General features: G+C 43.4%; 1 protein-coding gene across 26 annotated transcripts in view; it reads left to right on the plus strand.

Annotated features, from left to right (window-relative positions):
• adgrl2a (adhesion G protein-coupled receptor L2a) overlaps positions 1 to 22,134 on the plus strand; it is a 139,779-nt gene that overhangs the window by 42,175 nt on the left and 75,470 nt on the right. For all 26 annotated transcript variants that reach the window (XR_013194829.1, XR_013194830.1, XR_013194827.1 and 23 more), the window contains exon 3: positions 13,121 to 13,334. Coding sequence is in view for 22 of the 26 variants with exons in the window: in XM_077202789.1 (XP_077058904.1) it covers positions 13,121 to 13,334 (214 nt within the window). In the remaining 4 variants the exon portion in view is untranslated. The remainder of the gene's footprint in view (positions 1 to 13,120; positions 13,335 to 22,134) is intronic.

A 22,134-nucleotide genomic window follows, 5' to 3' on the forward strand; every position in this document is an offset into this window, starting at 1 on the left:
ATTTCTGCTCAACACTTGAGTACGAAGAACCTCACTGAGCGACAGGAGCATTTCTGCTCAGCACTTGAGTGTGACAAGTTCACTGAGCTTCAGGAGCATTACTGCTCAACACCTGAGTGTGATAAACTCACTGAGCTTCAGGAGCATTTCTGCTCAACACTTGAGTGCGAGGAACTTCACTGAGCACCAGGAGCATTTCTGCTCAGCACTGCGTGTGATGAATTCACTGAGCTACCTGTGATGGACTCACTGAGCTACAGGAGCATTGCTGCTCAACACCAGAGTGCGATGAACTTCACTGAGTTTCAGGAGCAAATCTGCTCAACATGAAGAGTGATGATTTCACTGACTTGCAGGCGCAAGGCGACCATGAGTCGCAGTCACTTTTAGAAGGCTCACTGGGGTTAAACGCATTTCTGCGGGCCCCTGGGGCCGCTGAGTCCCAGTGTTTGTCCAAGGGTAGTCCGCTCGGTTTACCCAAACACTGGCGGAAAAATAAAACCGGGGGGGCAACTGAGCGGCCCCGGAATGGTCATGACCCAGCCGGACCCAGGGGATGGAGTCTCCACTTGCCCTGGCTATAACTGTCGTGAGGCTCGATGGCGGCACGATTGAGTAAGCGGGAGGAGTGGAATAAGGCGCCCTCAGAAGCGTCTGACTCCAAGGAGGAGGTGACGGGAGAGTTTGTGACATGCAGGGGAAGCTTGCGCAACGGTCGCAATGTCTAACAACTCGAGGCACGAATGCCCGTGTAGTCGGGGGTCGCCCAGGCCCCCGTTAAAACACGCCCTTTGTACATGGCCGCTCTGTTGAAGAGGGTTTGGCAGCAGACCGGGATGAACTATAGTCACACAGGGTGAGCTGCTCTGCCACGGTCACCTCGGGACTCGATCGTGAAGCTAGCGCTGAAGCGGTCACATATGGAGGGAGCCAAAGGCTGCGACTACCATATACCCCAGGAGCCTCTGAAAGTTCTTTCAGTGGGACCCTTTCTCACTTCAACACCAGCTGAACACATTCTCATTGGAGAGACATGTTGGACCGAGTACCTCTCCAAAACTAGAAAAGAGATACTCAGCCCGTGGGCGAGATTACTCTCTTCCAGTTGACCTGAAGACCCAACGGGCTCTGGAGCACTCGAGGGGAAGGACACTGTACTGATACTCCACCCTTAGACGCAACACACAGGATGGCCTGCGGTGCGGGAGGTAGAGATCTGAAGCACATGTCTTTCAGGTCAAAGCTGCAGACCAATCTTGGGCCAAGATGGTCACGACCCACCACCTAGTAGCACGAAGAACGAGTTTACAACTGGCCTTCGTACCGGCTGGAGGAGCGGCTATATCAAATCCTTCGCCAGCAGGATAAGATAAGCACGCACAAGTCAGGAGCACTGCTCAACACTCGGTGTGATGAATATCACTGAATTTTCAGGAGCACGTCTGCTCAACACCTAATGTGATGACTATCACTGACTTGAGCGGGGTAGCCGAGCCTGAGGTGGGGCAGCAAAGTAGAGAGAGTGGTGTTAGTGTGCTGTGCAACACTTACCTGTCTCCACAAGCGGCAGGGGGCGCGTGAGAAGGCGGATGACCGGGTCCTCGAACGCACCAAGCTGCCTGCTGGCGACCAAGGGGGAGCTGAGGGGTGTAAGGCTATACAGGGTCACACCCGCCAGACTGGCCCTCTTGGGACCCAGGAACAGACGAAATTGCTCTCTCTTTGAAGTGTGGGTACCGCTTGCTCCGCTTTTTTTTTTTTTTTTTTTAGGGAGCCAGCGGCGGAACAGACACACACACAAACAAAGGCTCCACCCGGCCCTCACCCGGGGGGAGGGAGTGATCGTGCCACTCCAAGAGCATCTCATCCATTCCTGGGCGGCCCGCTCCGGAATGCTTTCGCTGTCGCTTGCCACCTGGCTTGGCAGCGCCTGGAGCGGGCTGGGCGTCTCTACTGCGGCCGGCTCCCTGCTGAGGCCTGGGTGGAGGCTGCTGCGGAGGGCCAGCAGGAGCGGCGGCCGGAGAACGCCCACGGCGACGAGCAGGCGGAGGAGCTGCCACCGGCGGCGGGTGGAGGCAGCAGCTGGCCACCGGGGCAGGATGTGCCGGATGACCTCCGTCTGCGCTTGAGCGGCAGAGAACTGTTTGATGCAGTTCTCCACCGCGTCGCCGACCAGCCCAACCTGGGAAATTGGGGAGACCAGGAACCGAACCTTGTCCGCATCCGCCATACCAACCAGGCTGAGCCAACGAAGGCGCTACTGGACCACCAAGGTGGACATCGCCAGACCGATCACGCACGCTACGACACCCGTACCCCGGAGGGTGAGGTCGGATGCAGTGCGGTGCTCACCTATGAGCGCACGGTCTGGATTACCCTCGTGCATGCCATGGGTGCCCTAGCCTGCAGCAACGCCATGGCACGCAAGAGGAAGGGGCTTGCCCACAGGCTTTGTAAGCTCTGCCCGTCGGAACGGACGAAACTCACAGGCCTTAGGGGGGAGACGAGGATCCCCCCAAAAGGCAGCGGCCGCCGGACACAGGTGCACCTGTGTCGACAGACCGCTCCAATGGAGGGACACCTCGCAACCCTTCACCGTTCCTCCATCAAGGGTAATGAGGGGGAAAAGCTATTCAGGCAGTTTCTGGCAGAGAAAGATGCTGTTCACCACCTGATAAGCTCTCCATGCATTTCGGGAAAGAAAGGCACTGGGGCGGCGAGCTGAGAACCAGCGCGGCCCGCCCCAAGATACCAAACTCCAGATTCCAACCGAGACTGAACGGGACACGGTGGAGGTTCCACTCGAGCCCGGCAGCCTCGGCGGCCCGTTTCAGCATAGCTGATAATTCTGGATCCGGCTCGGGCAACATTGAACTCCCGGAGGGAGACAATGCAGCCGAGTCATCATCTCCAGAAGTCAGCTCACCCTCTGATGCTGCAATCGGCGTCCTGTCCTCCAGGGGAGCCCCGAGTGAAACCGCTGGCCCACCCATTACAGATGGACCAGCAGACAACACAGGAGGCTCCAGTGGTTGCAGTGGAAGGGAGGAGTGAGGAGCCCACAGGGAATGGTTACCGGGCGGGACATCCAACACTATCCTCCGGTCACCCATCCCACACAGCACCCGAGGGTGGGGCATGGTAATGGGGACTCGCTCTCCGCGAACGAAGGCGAGTCTCGCCCTCAACACTGCGACAGTCATGTTCCCACAATGAAAACATGAGCTGTCCACAAAAGCTGTCTCAGCGTGCTGTAAGCCAAACACGTGACACAACAGTTGTGACCATCAGAGAGAGACAGGGAACGACCGCACCCAGAAACGCACGGGCGGAATGACATCTTGAAAAAGACGCAAACGCACCCGTGTTGCTCTTTCAGAAAATAGGACCGTCACCAGTGCCGGAGCACACAGGGAAATGACCGCGGCAACACTGAACAGAGAACTGAAACAGTGAAGCACTCACTTTTCCGCCCTCTAACCAGCCATCAACACACACAAACATTTAGAAATTTGTTGCTGTTAAAACAGCAGTTGAGAGCTCAAAGCTCGCGATCACCGCTGCACTCGCGCTGTAGAACACCAGCACTGGGAGAGTCTTCCTGAAGAACACCGACACACTCGCTCGTTGTAGACAACAGCACTCTCAGAGACATCAAACGATCGGCTCCGAAGCGAAAGGCAACTAGTGCGTGCATCCACTTCCGTATTTATACCCGCGCCGCGGGGGCGGAGTGTGTGATGCGAATCACGCACGCCAATTACATTGGCTCGTTCAATAGTACTCGAAGATGATAGGCTCCCTAGCGTGATCCCATTTCAGTCGCGTCGACTACGTCCGACGTTATCGACTGAAAGGGAACTATAGTTATTGACTGGCCATGTTATCTAAACATATTGGTCTCCATAAGGTGACACGCTCCATGTAAAATTAAATGGCTATATATGAATCTCATGTAAGCACTATTCACTTCTTTATATATAAAATGTCTTTATAGTTAAAATTTACTAAGTGCACTTAACAAAGTTGCTTGGAAATATTTTTTTGAAAATATTGACAAATCTTTTTAAAAGCTAGTTTACATCGCATGCAGATCTCCTAGAAATGTAGAATTGTTTGATTCATGTTGCTTTCAAATGGTTTTCGGGGGAAAATATGCACCATTTGTAAAGAGTTTAAAAACAACTGACTAGTAATGTGAGTGGGATTTTTTTGTCATGATAAAAAAAATAGAAACATGCTCATTTAAATTAAATACATAATAATTAATTAATAAATAGACCAAAAATAGCGTCACACCATGCAATAGTCTGTCAAACTGATTTTAAAAAATGGTCTCGGCAGAGTTACGTAAAAAAAGGGGGACGGGCTGGACCTCATGCAAATGATAACAAGCTTGAAGCCAGTTTTACAAAGATGTCTCTTAACAATGCGAGAACCAGCAGGACGTGTTTTATAGTCCTACCCCAAACTAAATGGCATAGTGTTTTTTTTTGTTGTTGTTTTTTTACCAGCATGTACCTATATCAAAGAACCTCCTGATAGCCTGCCTGCTGTTGCTATGGAAGAGAAGGATGCAGATGAATTGGGGCAAATAGTGGTGTTGAATACCAATGAGCCTAGGAGCTGGTAGCTCACAAACATGTTTAACGCTTTTTTGCTAAACTACTGATACTGCGTTTTTTTTTTTTATTGACCCAATGATTGGGTCAGGACAACAGTATTGGTCAGTAAGTGTGGGCGTGTTGTACGCAATCTCATTGAAACTCAATATCTGGATTAATACCAGGCTTCATTTTCCACTGTAGGCATTTGCCTAGTTAATAAAGTTATAATGCTAGATTTGGCCACAGAATACCGAAGATGTTTCCTCGGACCCACGCTGAGGGTTGAATCCTTATCGTAGCTTACCGAGCTTCAATAAAAACATTTTTTTGTTCCCCACACAAATCTCATTCAGCCTGAGAGTGACTCCCCTGTTGAGGATATTTGCATTGCCCTGTTGTTCTCCCTCTGGTGAGACCTGACTTCTAAAGACAACATGCCCTTATAAAGGATATTGCGGGATTATGGAAACCGCTCTGTGGGAGGAAGAGTCGTCTCCTCATTGGCGTCTTTGCTTTCCATAGATTTTTCTAGTATTTGGCTGGCAGGGAGCAAGAAAGCAACAAAAAATTGCAGGTATCAAGCTGCGTCTCCAGTGGCTGCAAGCTGATTCGGGGTATTATGGGTCCCTTTCCTCCTTTAAAACTCCCCCAGTAAGCAACGTCGTCAACCGCAAGTGTGTAATAATAGTGGCCAGCTTTGAAACTGCGAGCTCATTTACAAACAGCTGTAGCCATTGACAGGACAAAGCACAGTTCAAACTACATTAACAGGGCTTGGCAAGCATGATGAGGTCCGGAATCTTTTCGGTTCTCGGTGGGACAGCATGCCGTATCAAGGTTGAATAACCATATTAAAACTCTTTGCTGTCGGCCCCAGTGACTTTTCCCTGAAGACTACGAAAGCAGTTTAAATCACACCTCAACCTTATTGCAAATACCGAAACCGCTGCATTCTATTATCATACACGGAAATCGCAGAGCATAAGGGACTCTTCTGTGGGCTGTTTTCTTGAGTCTGGTAATATTTCTTTATTAGGTGACATGGTGACATGACTCATCTGTTTGTCATCTGGCTCCTCGGCGGTCGGTACGAGGGAGCTTACAGCAGACCGATGATGGTGATCTTTATCACTCGCGCTCTGTTCATTACCCCTTTGCATTGACACTCATATCCTGGCAGATGGTCACTTTCCGATTGATTTGCCACGTTGGGGAGATTAAAATATTATGGCTCCGAAGAGACCGTCCGCTGTCCTCGTCAAATTAGCATTTTTGCCTGGCTGTTGCTCACAGAATGGGTCAATGTCACCCCAAAGGTGATGACGGAATTAGAGTAGGATCATGGGAATTGGGCAGCAGAGCGACGAAAGCTGATCCGGGTGTTTCCGGTAAGGACGCCTAGGACTACTAGCTGTGCTTACGGTGTGTGTAGCTAGCATATAAACATGTTCATACTTTTATAAATTTCTACGTAAATAGTAAATATAAAGTAAATATAAATTTCTTTTTTTCTTTTTTATAAACAAGCATTATATTTTAAACAGATTTATTTTACTTGGCAGTAAACTGAACAAACAAACCATGTCATTTAAGCAGTACTAAGACTAGGATCTAACTAGCATCTGTTTACCCATGTTCACCTTTCGTAAAATCATTTAGCACTATCAGGCGTACATGTGTCAATAAATATTCATGAGCAAAGCTGGTAAGTTTTATATTGTGTCATCCTCACTTTTCTGATCATCCCTGTACTTCCAGTGCAGTAACACTTTACTTAAAGACTTTATGTATAACGCATTATAAACATATTCATAAAGTATGTTATATAATGCAATAAATCTTTTCATAAATATTTGTAACCAAAGATAAATTGCCTTATACTATTTAGAGATTCCTGGTTACATTGGCAATTGGTTGTTTGTCATTTATTTTAATGCATACTAATTTTATAAAAAAAATTATCATACAATGCATTATAAGTTACATTACAAAGCATAATTAATGCAATAAAGATACTTTAAAAAAAGGCTTTAAGTAAAGTGTTACCACCAGTGGTATAGTAGTGTTTCTATACTGGTTTTACCTCAGGATTCAGATTTCATATTGGCATTTGGTGTTTCAAACCAAGTGGCGACTAAATACACTACCAGCTATTTTGTACAAAACAACACAGAAATGTCCTCCATTTCGAAAGTTAATAAACCTTTTTATTTTGCTATCCTAACTGGGCACAATTATACGGTTAGTGATTTTATTATTTTTATTTTACTATTGCAGATTAACTGCAAATTACTAGTTGAGAAGCACTGGATATAGGAATTAAACTACTAGCAGGCATGTCTTTAATGCAGTGTAATAAGATGCATTATCTAAACCTCTTTGCCCCGACATTGTACAAAATCATGTGTAATTAAAAACACATGTATCGGTTTTCCGCAACGAATCTCGGTGGTACAAAAGCTCCTTGTATGTATAAAAACATTTACACGGTAACAGAGCTCGACAAGGTTAAATGGGAGGTGTATTTGAGCCCTGATTAAAAGGCTCTCCCACCAGTTGCACCAAGCAGATCTGTGGAGTCGTGTACAGCAGTGCAACTGATAAGGTAGGGCTCTGAAAGGACTCCATTGTGTGTTGACGTGGGGCCTGTTCGCTGGAGTTCAGAGTTGGCTACCTATCTACCTGAAAGGAATTGAAAAGCGACCCTTGTGGTGACTGACCAGAATGACTGATAAGCCTCAGAGGGAGATTATAGCGATTATGGCACTGCTGGAGAGGTTGCCATGGCGATGAAATCGAGCATTCTCTTTAATATATTATTTACTGCCTCCGTTCCTGACCCACGTCATTTAATCAGGAGAGGAGGAGACCCATTCACTTTTAAAAGCACCGGTTCATGCACAGGAAGTTCACACACCTATGCCTGGGTTTCGCACAGCATAATACAGATGTTGAAAAAAAGGACCACGCTGATCATAAACTATACATGAAAACCAGCCCAACAGACAGTTTACGCATCGCCGCAGGAAAGGCACAAGAGGCAGTCCACAAGCTGTTTCTCTAAAGCCAAAACAAACAATACAAAACACTGGATGACTCAGAATTAGTCCATCAAGTCAATGCATACGAAAAAGCAAAAATGTTTTGACATGTCCAGACTATTATTAGACAAGTCAAATACATGTTATGGCAGTTTTTAGGTGCAGCGCTTCAAATGGCAAATGAGTGAGTAGTTGATTGAGGTTTGAAGACATTTGAATATTACGTTTGAATGAGCAAACTCATAACATTGGAAGTAGAATGGCTGACCCATCGCTCAGTGGGCTTTGGTCATGTTACACAGGGCTGAACATGTCAAATTCAAGTAGTTAGTGGACATCACTAAAGCTTCTATAGAGGAAACTTTGGCTCCATGTCATTGAGGTGCAAATGTCTTTCAAATGGACTTTGTCCTTCCTGCTGTCTGACCACGAATGCTCATTGACCCTGACCGGCTAAAACCAGAGCGGAAATTATATAAACGCTCAACTTTGAGACAAAGGAGACGGTGGATCCTTGGCTTTTGTTGAGATAATAAAGGAAATTAAGCAACAAACGATGATCTGACTTCCAAATCTTTCTATGCAGCATAATATGTAAAAATCTTTTTTTTCTTGAAAGAATTATAATCCGATTACAAACGCTATTGGGTGCTCTAATCTAAATTACTTTTTTTCTCTTGAGCAAAATGCCAAATCTGGTTTCTTCAGTGTTGTCACTATGTTTTTCCACCCCTTAATACAGCGTCTCTATATTTTCTAAGATTAAAAACAGAGGATTTTTTCAGTCATGAGCCTTAATATAATAATATTATTAATAAAACTGGATTTTTGCATTTTCTGAAGAAAATGTGAAAGGTGCTTGCCCATCCAAAACTCATCGCTACAATTCTAGGATGTTTTGGGTGGTTGCTATGGTGTTCTTGTCGGTTGCTGGGGTGTTGTAGGCAAAAATCAAAGTATAATAACTTAGAAAAGTATAAAGAAGCCAGATTAAATATTTATGTATATAGTAGATTGACACTTTTAGGTCAGATTTCACAGACAGGGCTTAGATTAAGCCTGGGTTAGGCATTAGCTCAATTAGGGCATTTAAGTAGCTTTTATTGTCGTGCCTTAGAAACATTACTGGTGTGCATCTTGAGACAAAACAATAGAACTGACATATTTTAAGATTTGTCAGTGCAAATTGCTTTCAGTTAAAACAGCACAAACATCCATTTTGATGGGTATATCAATTCTGAGTGTTTCTCTTAAGACATCCACACACTACAAGATAATCGCTCAGATTTTGGAACCAATTCTTCCCTCCCGATAATCCTAGGTAAAGTCCGATTATCTTGATTATTCAACAGATTATCTTATATTATTTTCCTGTGGTGTGAGGTGTGTTAAGAGTAATTGAATCTGATTGGAAGAATGTTGGGGCTGCACCAAATCGTAAATATCCAACATGTTGAATATTTCCGTGGACAAACTCTGTAGATTGTCACATTGAACGAAACGATACCCAATCAGAAAGCGAGCTGATGGAAGACGGAAACATAACACAAACTAATCCAAACCTTTTTTCCCCTGAAAATGTACTGTAAAAAGCAGTCCAAACATTATTATCACCATTTCTTCTGGCCCGTCGTCCGCCATGTTTGTTTATTCTAAAGTCACATTTGACCACAAGAGATTTTGCTAGATTTCCGTATTTACTGTCGGGAATCTGGTTGTTTGTGAATAGAATCTGTTAGTGTATGTTGTGCTGTCTTGGTCACATCGCGGCATTTGCTATTAGAACATATCCACTATTAGAATAAATCTGTTAAATCTATGATTTATTTTTATCGTAATGTTTGTGGTCTCTGACATTTTGAAGATTTGAAAAATATTTTAGCCAGGGCCAGCCTTTAAGCAGGTCATGAAGGACACATTTATCTACTAGAATTGAATAATCATTGACCTTTAGACTTTATCTGATGGTTTAATAGACTGGTTGTTGGGGGCGTTTGTCTTACACGTCAGGAGTAATGTGTCCTATATTTTCCCCACACAAAAATCATTAACAGTGTTCATTAGTTAATCAACTGCTTAAAATCTGCAGTAAGAAGCTCCTTTACTGTCAGAAAATGTTAGTCAGACTGCAGCAGTAAGAGATGTACGAAACACTTTTAAAGGCGTTCGGTTAACATGGACTGTTTGAATGTTAAAAAATGTTTTAAATTTAAAAGCTGTGGCAGCAAGAAATTCGCTATAATGTATATTTCATTAACTTATATAATGTTAATGTTCCAGCCTACTTGAACTACTTTAATCTGCTTTGTAACATTTTTACAGTATAAAATCCCTCTTCACAGAATGAAGTCTTTTCCCCTTAATTAGATTTGAAAGTCTGTCCCATTTTTATTTCCCCCTCTCTCTACTGTATAGATTTGACCATGTCCTGAAATATCCGTCCATAACAGCGTGAGTCAGCAGTGACTCCAGGCCTAATCAATTGTCCTGCTTTTGGAAAGCTGTTTATGAAGCAGGCTCCAGCAGACTACATGATGCATGAACTGCGCTGGTGGGCGTTTTGGGGCTCTAGCAATTGGAATGCGTTTCAATGTAATTCCCAGACACTCGAGAAGTACCGCGTGTTGTAAACTCGACATGCCAGGCCGCAGAAACACGTCGAAGTTTCTCATTATCGTCCCTTCCACGCCCTCAACATACTCTGGTTTTCCTGGCGTTCTGGTGAAATGAAAGAATGGAGTGTGGTTGAGAGGATCAAATCTGCTGCCATGTGGCGGAACCGCAGCTCAGGAAAACGGAGAGTTTTAGCAGAGCCGATCGGATGAGGTGAAAAGGGGGCGGGTTTGGCTGTGCTATTCCTGTGTAGTTGGAGTCAGAAGGGAAAAGGGCCGAGTGAGATAATGCAGGCCGGTCTGATGGACACGGCCGCAGCCCCATTGATCCGCTCAAACACCATTGTGACCTCGCAATCGAGTTGCATTAGAGTGCGGGGGAATGTAGGCCAGGGGAAAGGGGCCATGACTTTAAATGTTAAAGCAAAAAGAAAGAAAAGACCTGAGCAAATAAATCATGATCAAATTTAATCACATTATCTATGTCAATTTACCTGAATGCTTCATGAACTCTGTTCGCTTCAAATAAGCCAGCTCAGCCGACCCACGGCATATCCATTTTAAAAATATGCACACGATAAAAAATGTTAAATGTTTTAAAATTTGTCTCTTACATTCTCTTATGATCACCAAAGCTGCAATTATTTGATCAAAAATACAGTAAAACAGTAATGTTGTGATTGTGAAATATTATTACAATTAAAAAAAAAAAGTTTTATATTTTAATATATTTGTAATTTGTTCCCGTGATGAATTTTCAGCATCATTACTCCAGTCTACAGTGTCACATGATCCTTCAGAAATAAATTCTATGTGCTGATTTGATGCTCAAAACACATTTCTTTATCAATTTTGAAAACAGATTCCTAATATTGTTAAACACATTTTTTTTCTGGATTTGTTGATAACATTTTTGCAGTATAGTGTTCAAAAGAACAAGATTTATCTTAAAATAGATATTTTTTCGTGTGACAATTTTAAAGTCTTTACTGTCACTTTTGATCAATTGAATGCATTATTGAAGACTAAAAAAAAAACTTTTATTGATCCAAAACTTTTGAACAGAAGTGTAATTTTTAGAGAGAAAAAAAGTACTGTTTTAATAAAATAAATAAAATGTTGGCAACAGATAAACAATACCAATATCTAAATAATAATAATGATATATGAATAAACAATACTTCACACAAGTAATGTAGTTTTTTAGTTACCTAGCAACTAGTTTATTGCCATTTTACAATGGTTTTGAATGCTGTTCACATCCAATCATAGTGCAGATTCGAAACCATCATTTTATTAAGCTTTACCTCTCACTGGTGGTTTTACAGAGTCACAAAGTGAATTGCATGTTGTTGAGCTGTGCGCACTATAAAATGACATATGTGAGGAGTTAACACCTGTCATCAGTCAAAATTTGCTGCTGTGTTTCGTTTCCAATGGTCACAAGGAATGACTAAAGATATGAAAAAAAAAACAGTGATAAATCTTGGTTCAACAGCCCTAGATTTGATTTCCACTGAATGGACTTTTTAAAGTCATTTGAATCCATTTTGCTGTCAGTGTCTTTGAGAACATCTCAGCATGTCAAACTCAGGGGGAATGCTGTGGATAAAATGCGCAGTGACTGTGTTCTGACTGAATAATTACAGGAGAAGCTTCTCAGCAGACAGATTATTTTCCTCTTCATTTAAAAACATGAATAGAAAAAAAAAAATCAGAGCCATGTTGACTTTATAATTTCACTTACGTGAATAAATCAATCGTACAGACTGATTTTAGATGGATTTTTACTTAATGTGGCCTCGTTTATACACATTGCTTGAGGAAATATAGATTAAACAGCAGTCTCTCTCTCTCAGGTTATGAATCTTTATAATAAATTATGTAATTTTTAACAAGACACATTTTAACACCATTTACAGTCTGAGGAGGTGTATGATGCAGCAGGCAAATAAAAAATGATGCACCTAAGAAATAAACATGACCTTTATTGTAAGTTTTTTTTTGTTTTTTGAAAAATTATATTTTGTTTAGTTTGCTTTTTAAAAACATCTTTTAGGCAGATGGATATGTGCAATTCTCAGTCATAGCACACAATTAACTTTTTTATACGTATTTTCTGGTGCATGCGTGCTGTGTTTCACATGTGAGATTAATTTCTAAAAATGGAGCTATATTTAAGGTCAGGGCCTGTGATTGGTAGAATGTATAATATATTTGTTTTTGCTGCACTGAGCTCAGTCCCAGATTTCACTCTCAACACAGACAGTTGATGCTCTTCACATTAGCAGAACATGACTTTTTTTCACTGACTGTATATCTCTCTTGTTGTCTGGCATTTCTCACACTTCCATAAAATGGAGAGAAATACTTTTGTCAGTACTATATATATATATATATATATGTGCGTGTGTGTGTGTGTGTGTGTGCGTGTGCGTGTGCGTGCGTGTGTGTGTGTGTGTGTGTGTGTGTGTGTGTGTGTGTGTGTGTGTGTGTGTGTGTGTTGTAATATGGATTGTTAGCATTGTTGCATCTGTCATTCATTATTTATTCAAATTAATGAAAAATAAAAAAACATCTTTGGATTTCACTGATGTATATTGTTGTTTTATTTTGATAAACTATTTATATAATTATTATAAATCTAGTTATAATATAGTTTTTAGCATTGTGGTATTATTTTCCTCCAAATTATCTTACCTCTACTGTGATGTATAAAGATTTTACAATTTCAATAATATGATCTAATCACTTTTTTTTCACATTGCAATTATGAGAATGTTATATTATAGCAAATTCACTTTTTTCAGTGAAAAAAAAAAAGTACCCCCCCCCCATAAAGTGTCTCTCTATCTTTCAGGGTTTAGCCGGGCAGCTATGCCGTTTGGTCTGGTGAGACGGGAGCTGTCTTGTGAGGGTTATCCCATTGACCTACGCTGTCCAGGAAGTGATGTCATCATGATTGAGACTGCCAATTACGGCCGGACAGATGACAAGATCTGTGATGCTGACCCCTTTCAAATGGAGAACATCAACTGTTATCTGCCCGATGCATTCAAGATCATGTCTCAAAGGCAAGTTATTTCATGCAAATGCGTTTCCATGCTAAGATCTGTCACATTCACCCTCCTTTCTTTCCCAAAACTCTCTTCAAAACATGTCTTCTGTCTCATTTGGCCGTCTTTGATTACACAGTTTATGAATACGAGCATCATCAGTGGCGTGCATGAAGAACATTTCTCTCCACAATCTACACAACCAAACCAAACAGATCTCAATGCACTCATATCCGATTTTCTTTTGAGCTTAGACAGTGTCGTACATCTGGAGACTTGTGCTAAAAAACAGGAAGTGATGTGTGAGCCTGGCTTTGATACGTATTGCTGCGGGAGTGTAAATTTCTGCTCGGCTTATTATAAGAATGTCTTGATTCGTGGGGAAAAAGGTTTGAAAATGTGGCGTCTCAATTAGTCCTTTCAGCTGCAGGCAATTAGGCATCTCAAGTGGGTGTTAATCTACACAGGAACTCTAGGCAGGGATTTGCCTTCACAGGTCTGCAGAAGTCCAGATGTGAAATTGCACTGTTGTGCACTTTTCATCTTGATAGTTTTCTGGTCAATATGAATCACAATCTGTCATTGCTACAGTTACATTAATAATAGATTACTATACTTAATAATGGAAGCTTTCACTCAGTGCTGCTTCATTTCTTTGTAAAAGAAAACTGTCTCTTTTTTTTACTGTTGATTTATAGGCTTATATCAAATTAATTGACATAAACACCTCATGCAATTTCCCGTGGGTTTGTGTCGCCTATTAACTTGTTTAATAATGTGGACTTATATGAGGATTCGAGCAACTACAGTAGAAACACTTTCTACATTATTTTGTTATACACTTCTCTTTGGTCTTTTTGTGTTTTGAACATTAGACAATTTAGATATAGTTGAGATCCAAAATAAATATTTGGCAACGTCAGAGAAGCCAGTATAATGTATGTATATTTTTATCCTATATTGACAATATAATTGTTTTTCTTTTACTTATATTTTTGACAAACAGGTGAACATTTTAAAGTGTTTTTTTATGATTTAAAGGGACACTTCACTGCCAGCAAAATGGGTTTTCAATAAAACTAGCCTGGCTATACAGTAGAAAGGCGGAAAAAAAATGGTGCTACCTGACTTGAGAGAATAGAGAATAACATGTATATTTGGTCATTTTACCAAATTGGTTGGAAAACTTCAACACCCATAATGCACTCGGCATGTTGTCATCTAAGGCCACTCCCACCGGTCTGCTATGGATATGCTTAACTAAATACCGCCTTTAGTAGGAAACACTTCTTAGCAAACATTTAGTCATAATGGTGTCAACTTCCCAGTATTGTATTGTTCCCAGGTGAAATAATTCAAAGGGTAATAGTTTAATTTAGTTTTATTTTATTAAATACAAACGCCGCTATGGAAAATCTGAGAAACCTACCTGTTTGTAGTCAACATTTCAAACTGTATGACCACAAACACAGTGTTTTAAGCCAAACAAATGGGTAAACTGAAATAAACGGCTGTTTTGTCAGTTCCGCCCAACCCCCAAAACAAAACCCCGGTAAGGTAAAGAAGCTGCTCCATATTACCACATAGTATAATCTATAGTTCCCTTTCAAGGGAACTCGAGCTGCTTTTGAGACGCGGTGGGAACGCTCTGCGTGATTACGTCGTGAAGCACGTGTAAAATCAGTCCAATGGAAGCCCGCTACGACATAGGTGACGTCATAGACCAGGAAACTATAAAGCAACCCTGAAATCAGACCGCGACAGCTTCTGCACCTTCAGCAAGCGCTCTCTGTATATCTGTCCTTGTCTATTTATTGTTGTCTGTCAAGCCCAATATATCTATCATTATTATGGCGAGCAAGCAAGATTATAGACGGTGTGTTGTTCCCTGCCCTCGTTATATACGGGTGGGGACACACACATCAGCTTTGTGTCGCTTGTTTGGGAGTGGAGCATGCTCAGTCAGTCCTCGAGGGGGCTGATTGTGAGCATTGTATGAGTCTATCTATGAAGATGCTCCGCTCTCGCCGATCGTTCTTTGAGGAGGACGGTACGGTTTGCGCTCCCCGCGCGGGTCCCGCTGTTGCCTAGACAAGGCGGCGACTCGCATTTTGGGGTTCGAAATCGGATCTGACAGCGTGGGTTGGGACGGGCCCCGCCCTATCTCAGCTTTCACCTGCAGATCCAGTGTGCTGCAATTTCCAGTTCTGAGGAATTGGTATCGTTAGTGTTTTGTTAAGAAAAAGTGAACAAAACAAATAAAAATATTAAGAAAAAGGCAGATGTTTGATTTTTCAATAAATAGGCAGCTCATAACTCTGTTGGATAAAGAGGAGCTTTTAAAAGGAGGCTTTTCTAATGCTGTTGCTAGTTAAATATTTACTGGACAGCTGAACATTATGAGAGTGAAAATAAAAAGAGTTTATTAGATGAAATATATCTAAAAAAACAGGAAAACTCTGTATCTCAGCCTCCTCGTCGGGGACTACTGGTTTTTCCCTATCTCCACACTGAGGTGTCGAGATAGTGGAATAAACCGGTTTCTATTTTATGTGTTTAATACCCAAACGTCTAACTAGAGTAATGTTATGGGTATTAAGTATCATGGTATGACAGTGCCTTGGATTATAGAGACGCTTGCGAGCTTTCTCTCTCCCGAGTCGGCGTCATCATTTTTAACCCCGACGTTACCCACCAGCCATCTTTAATAATAAATAAATTTTATTAGGCAGTACTGGTGGGTAAAGTATTTAAGGACATAGATGAATGTGAGGATTGTCAGCATTGACTCTATTCGAGAATATATATATAATATATATATATATATATATATATATGTTTATATGTATACGTTTTTCTGATATAAAAATAAAGAAAAAGAAAGATGAAAATGTCTGTTCTTCTGGACGCTCCGCTTTCAAGAAAACTAAACCTTTCAGCGGCGTTCCAGAGGTTTCTTCCTCACCAATCTATGTTCCTGAAACTGGCATAGAGTACAAAGAAGAAGACCTGATGCCGAGGCTATCAGGCTTCTAAGGGTGGTCCCCTCCGGGGTAGGGACGGTTTTGAGAAATCGTTTCTCCTCGGCGCCCTCTGGGGTGCGACTCTCTGAGGAGGGTCGCAGCGCTGCCAGTTCGCTTGTTCCCTGCCGGTTCGCCGTTCAGGGCACCAAGGTGTCAGCGTCCCCATACGATCCTCCGAGGAGGGTCGTAGAGCAGTCAGTTCGGTCTCCCTGCCGGTTTGCCGTTTCAGGGTGCCGAGGTGCCTGCTTTTTCCTAGGATCCTCCGAGGAGGGTCATAGGAACTAAGCTAGTTAGAGGTGGGCAAGATCTGAGGACTGTCGTCATCTCCAATAAAGCTTAGACAAGAAGTCCTTTCGAATGAAAAAAAAAAAAAAAGAGGGACGGTTTTGAGAAATCGTTTCTCCTAACGGCGCCCTCTGGGGTGCGACTCTCTGAGGAGGGTCGCAGCGCTGCCAGTTCGGTTGTTCCCTGCCGGTTCGCCGCTTCAGGGCGCCGAGGTGTCAGCATCCCCGTGCAATCCTCTGAGGAGGGTTGTAGAATGGTCAGTTCGGTTGTTCCCTGCCGGTTCGCCGCTTCAGGGCACCGAAATGGTTGTTCAATCAAATCCAGAGGCCAGTCTCGAGAGACTGGTTCCCTTATCGGAATTTCTGGCAGCGTGGAAACTTCTGCCAAATATTTCTCTATGGGTCCTGCACATAATAGAAAAGGGTTACAGAATTCAGCTCGGTTCTCGTCCGCCCAGATTTCAAGGAGTCCTCCCCACGGTGGTGGACTCACAGCAGGCTCTGGTAATGGAGCAAGAAGTACTGACACTTCTTCGAAAGGTAGCTTTAGAAAGGGTTTCTCCTCCCAGCAGAGAGTCAGGGTTTTACAGCCGTTACTTCATTGTTCCAAAGAAGGATGGAGGGCTGCGTCCTATTCTAGACCTGCGCCAGTTAAACAGCAGGGTTCAGAAACTCAAGTTCAGAATGCTTACACTCAAACAGATTGTATCACAGATTCAGTCCGAGGACTGGTTTGTCACAATAGACTTGAAGGACGCGTACTTCCATGTATCTATCCATCCTCATCACAGGAGGTTCCTGAGGTTCGCTTTCGGGGGCGAAGCATACCAATATCGGGTTCTTCCATTTGGCCTAGGTTTATCTCCCCGCACTTTTACAAAATGCATGGATGCAGCTCTGGCTCCGTTGAGACTCCAGGGCATCCGTGTATTAAATTACATCGACGATTGGTTGATTTTAGCTCAGTCAGAGCAGGTGGCAGTTCAGCATCGAGATGCTGTTCTGTCCCACATAAAGAGTTTGGGGTTGCGGCTAAACACCAAAAAGAGTGTGCTCCTCCCTGCTCAGAGGACCACTTTTCTAGGTGTAATTTGGGATTCGACCACAATGCAGGCACGCCTGTCTCCTGCTCGTATTTCTGCGATTCTCACAGCCGCAAAGAATGTGAAACTAGGCCAGTCACTCACTGTGAAACAGTTTCAGAGACTGTTGGGTCTCATGGCAGCTGCGTCCAACGTTATTACTTTTGGCCTTCTGTACATGAGACCCCTGCAGTGGTGGCTCAGGACCAAGGGGTTTTCTCCGAGGGGAAATCCGTTCCGCAAGATCAAGGTTACGCGGCTATGCCTTCGTGCCTTGGCCTTGTGGAAGAAACCTTGGTTTCTCGCCCAGGGCCCAGTGTTGGGGGCTCCTTGTCGACGCGTCACGCTTTCGACGGATGCTTCCCTCACGGGATGGGGGGCGGTCATGAGTGGCCGCTCGGCGCAAGGTCTGTGGCAGGACCATCAATGTTCCTGGCACATAAATTGTTTAGAGTTGATGGCGGTATTTCTAGCACTCAAATATTTCCTGCCAGACCTGAGAGGCCATCACGTGTTGGTCCGCACAGACAACACTTCGGTGGTCTCCTATATCAACCATCAGGGGGGTCTGAGGTCACGTCACCTTTGCAAATTGGCCCATCAGATCCTCCTATGGGCCCAGGGGAAGTTACTGTCGCTCAAGGCGGTATATATTCCGGGGTGTCAGAATGTGGGAGCAGATATTCTGTCGAGACAGGGGCTGAGGCCCGGGGAGTGGAGACTTCACCCAGAAGTGGTGGAGTTCCTGTGGGAAAAGTTTGGTCGTGTTCAGGTAGACCTTTTCGCATCATCAGATTCAACCCATTGTCCCATGTGGTTCTCTCTAACGCACCCAGCTCCTCTCGGTCTGAATGCTATGGTGCAGGTGTGGCCGAGGCTGCACCTGTACCTCTTTCCCCCGATATCTTTGCTTCGGGGGGTTCTGGAGAGGGTTCGCCGAGAAGGGGCTCGTCTGCTTCTAGTAGCCCCTTATTGGCCGACCCGAGTTTGGTTCTCGGACTTGGTGTCTCTTCTGGACGGCTCCCCCTTGGAGATCCCAATCAGGGTGGACCTCCTGTCTCAGGCCGGGGACACGATATTTCACCCTCGGCCGGAGTTGTGGAAACTGTGGGCCTGGCCTCTGAGGGGGCCAGGCTCAGGGAGACCGGTCTTTCGACCGATGTTGTAGAAACCATTCTTCAATCCAGAGCTCCTTCCACGAGAAGGCTGTATGCGCTAAAATGGAAACTTTTCACCACGTGGTGTGTTGAACGTCAGTTAGATCCTGTTAACTGCCCTGTTGGTTCAGTTCTTGGTTTTCTGCAAGACCGTTTCTGGGCCAGGTTATCTCCTTCCACCCTAAAGGTTTACGTGGCGGCTATATCTGCCTACCACACCCCTCTGGGGGGTACTTCTATTGGGAGAAACCCTCTAATTACTCGCTTTCTCCGTGGTACATTGAGGTTGAGACCTGCACTGCACGCTAGAGCACCGGCTTGGGACTTGGCCATTGTACTCGAGGGTCTGGCTTTAGCTCCCTTCGAGCCCATCGAGGAGGTTTCTGAAAAGTTCCTCACTCTAAAGACTTTATTTCTCCTTGCTATCTCATCTATCAAGAGAATTGGTGATTTACATGCTTTGTCGGTTGCTCCTTCATTTCTGGAATTTGCACCTGGTATGGTGAAGGCATTTCTCTACCACAGGCCGGGTTATATTCCTAAGGTCCCACTGAATGTTGGGGGCCCAATAGTGCTGCAGGTCTTCTATCCTCCACCCTTTAATACCCCTGACCAGGAACATCTTAACCTGTTATGTCCAGTCCGGGCTTTAGATGCCTACGTTCACAGAGCTGCCCTGTGGCATAAATCTGAGCAACTATTTGTTTGTTTTGGGTCACTCAAGAGAGGATGCCCTGCATCTAAGCAGGTTATGAGTAAATGGATAGTCGAGGCTATTTCATTGGCTTATGAAGCGGCCGGACAGCCTTCACCTATGGCTGTGCGGGCCCATTCTACTCGGAGTATGGCGGCCTCTATGGCCTTAATTTCGGGAGTTTCCCTTCTTGACGTGTGTAATGCGGCAGGATGGTCCTCTCCGCATACATTTGTCAGGTTTTATGACCTTGACCTCTCCACTCCTGGGGCGAGGTTGCTTGCTTCTTAGTGTGCGCAGGACCTCACACAGAACGGGCATTTGTCACTATGGCGTAGTGGGTATAGGGTTCCCACCGCGTCTCAAACGCAGCTCGAGTTCCCTTGAAAGGGAACGTCTCAGGTTACGTATGTAACCCTGGTTCCCTGATAGGGAACGAGACGCTGCGTTTGCCTGCCATACTTCCTGCATGCCCTGATCGACTTGCTTCAGGTTTTTCAGAAGCTGTCGCGGTCTGATTTCAGGGTTGCTTTATAGTTTCCTGGTCTATGACGTCACCTATGTCGTAGCGGGCTTCCATTGGACTGATTTTACACGTGCTTCACGACGAAATCACGCAGAGCGTTCCCACCGCGTCTCAAACGCAGCGTCTCGTTCCCTATCAGGGAACCAGGGTTACATACGTAACCTGAGACGTTTTCACCAAACCCCTGGAGCAGACAATTTTTTTATTTTTTAACAAATAATAATTTCTCGGTCCAGGTAACATAGAGAATGACTAAACATTGTTAATTTACACATACTACCGATATTTTACCAATACAACGCAAGTTGAAATTTCGGTGTAGTTGAACTTTAATGCAAGGAATACAAATTTTCATATTATAATACAATTCCTGGCAACTATCGAGTCCTTTATTCACTAAAGCCAAATTGTTCTTGCATTTGGCATTATGTGAGTGTTAAGAGAAATGAGAAGTTATTGGAAAGACAGAGGGGGAATGAAATTTAAAAGGGTTGCAGACTGGATCACTCGCATTAGAACCATGGCTCAACAAGTTAGAAATATATGTGCTGCGCTTTTTTTCCCAAATTAACGTGGCTAATAAACGTATTATTTAACTTATAAGCACAGCTGTGCTCAAATTACTATTCAAGTTTTTGCATTAGTCCTTTAGCAACACATCTGAAACAAAACTTTTGTTGCAGAAATTGTCTTGTTCCTGTCGTCCTTGCTCTGCTAAGTACCCTGCTTTGGGGAACATGAGGGAATGGCTGCAGTGCTGTACGGGGGAAATTTGTTCAGTATTCACACCATTAATATCCGTGACAGAGGCGTCCGCATGGCTCTCAGAAGACCAGCGTTAGCACACAGCCGTGTACGGCACTCACACTGTACATATGGTATTAGTGAATACTTCGAGCATTGCAGATTAAGCTTTCATAAGTCACCGTAAATACAGGCTTCTAGACACAACAGCTACACCTGTTTAAGAATTCAGAGCATTGGGAATTTGTTGGCCTGGTAATAAAGTCTTAAATAAAGCCCATGATTCCTGATTGAATTAGATATGTGAGGTTCGGGCTGCTTTAATGCAATAGAGGAAGTGAGGTTTAGTTCAAAACTGACAATAGAAATCGTGTTTTGTTTTTAATATTGAAGTATAATCAAAGTACTGCAATTATACTGCCATAATTTTGTTTACATTTGATTTAATTCTAGGATTGGTTTTACTTTGTATTGGATGCATGATGATCCATTCTTCGGTTGATCTCTGTCCTTTTCAGTTTGACTGTTTTCCCATTAATGTTTAATTATTAAATCTGGTTCTTCGTAAACTAAAGATTCAAACAACAAGTGGTTATGTTTTTTGTGACATAAGTGAATGACTAGCTAATCTGCCATAACACTGCATATATTCAGATAATATATAATATAATACTATAATATAATATAATATAATATAATATAATATAATATAATATAATATAATATAATATAATATAATATATAGATATAATGATACTATAGATCAATTTGTTTCATAATCAGATATGAAATTTTGAATATTGAGCAGTTTTGAGTTATGTTCTTCCAGGCATCATCTTTTTTTTTTTTTTTTACTTTATGTCTGGTTCTGTGACAAATACAGAATGTGCTCTGCATCATCTTAGAAGTGCTTTATTATATATTGTTACAATGTTTTTATAGATCAGTCAAGAACTGTATCACTGTATGACTCAAATCACCAATCAAAGCAGCCTCCTGTCAACAATATTCTAGTATTATAATAAATTTGATTGATAAAACGTGTGCGAGCGCATGTGTGTGTGTGTGTGTGCGTGTGTGTGTGTGTGTGTGTGTGTGTGTGTGTGTGCGTGCGTGCGTGCTTGCGTGCGTGCGTGCGTGCTTGCGTGCGTGCGTGCGTGCGTTCGTGCGTGTGTGTGTGTGTGTGTGTGTGTGTGTGTGTGTGTGTGTGGTTCAGGTATACCCTACGTTAAAGATGGCAATATACAAAATGCTTGTCGTTGTGGGGACATATTTTGGTCCCCATGATACTAAGGGGTGTTTTTTGAA

This window comes from Siphateles boraxobius, unplaced genomic scaffold (assembly GCF_051911475.1).
Source record: "Siphateles boraxobius isolate OS27281-9 unplaced genomic scaffold, OSU_SipBor_1 5, whole genome shotgun sequence".
Classification (NCBI taxonomy): Eukaryota; Metazoa; Chordata; class Actinopteri; order Cypriniformes; family Leuciscidae; genus Siphateles; species Siphateles boraxobius.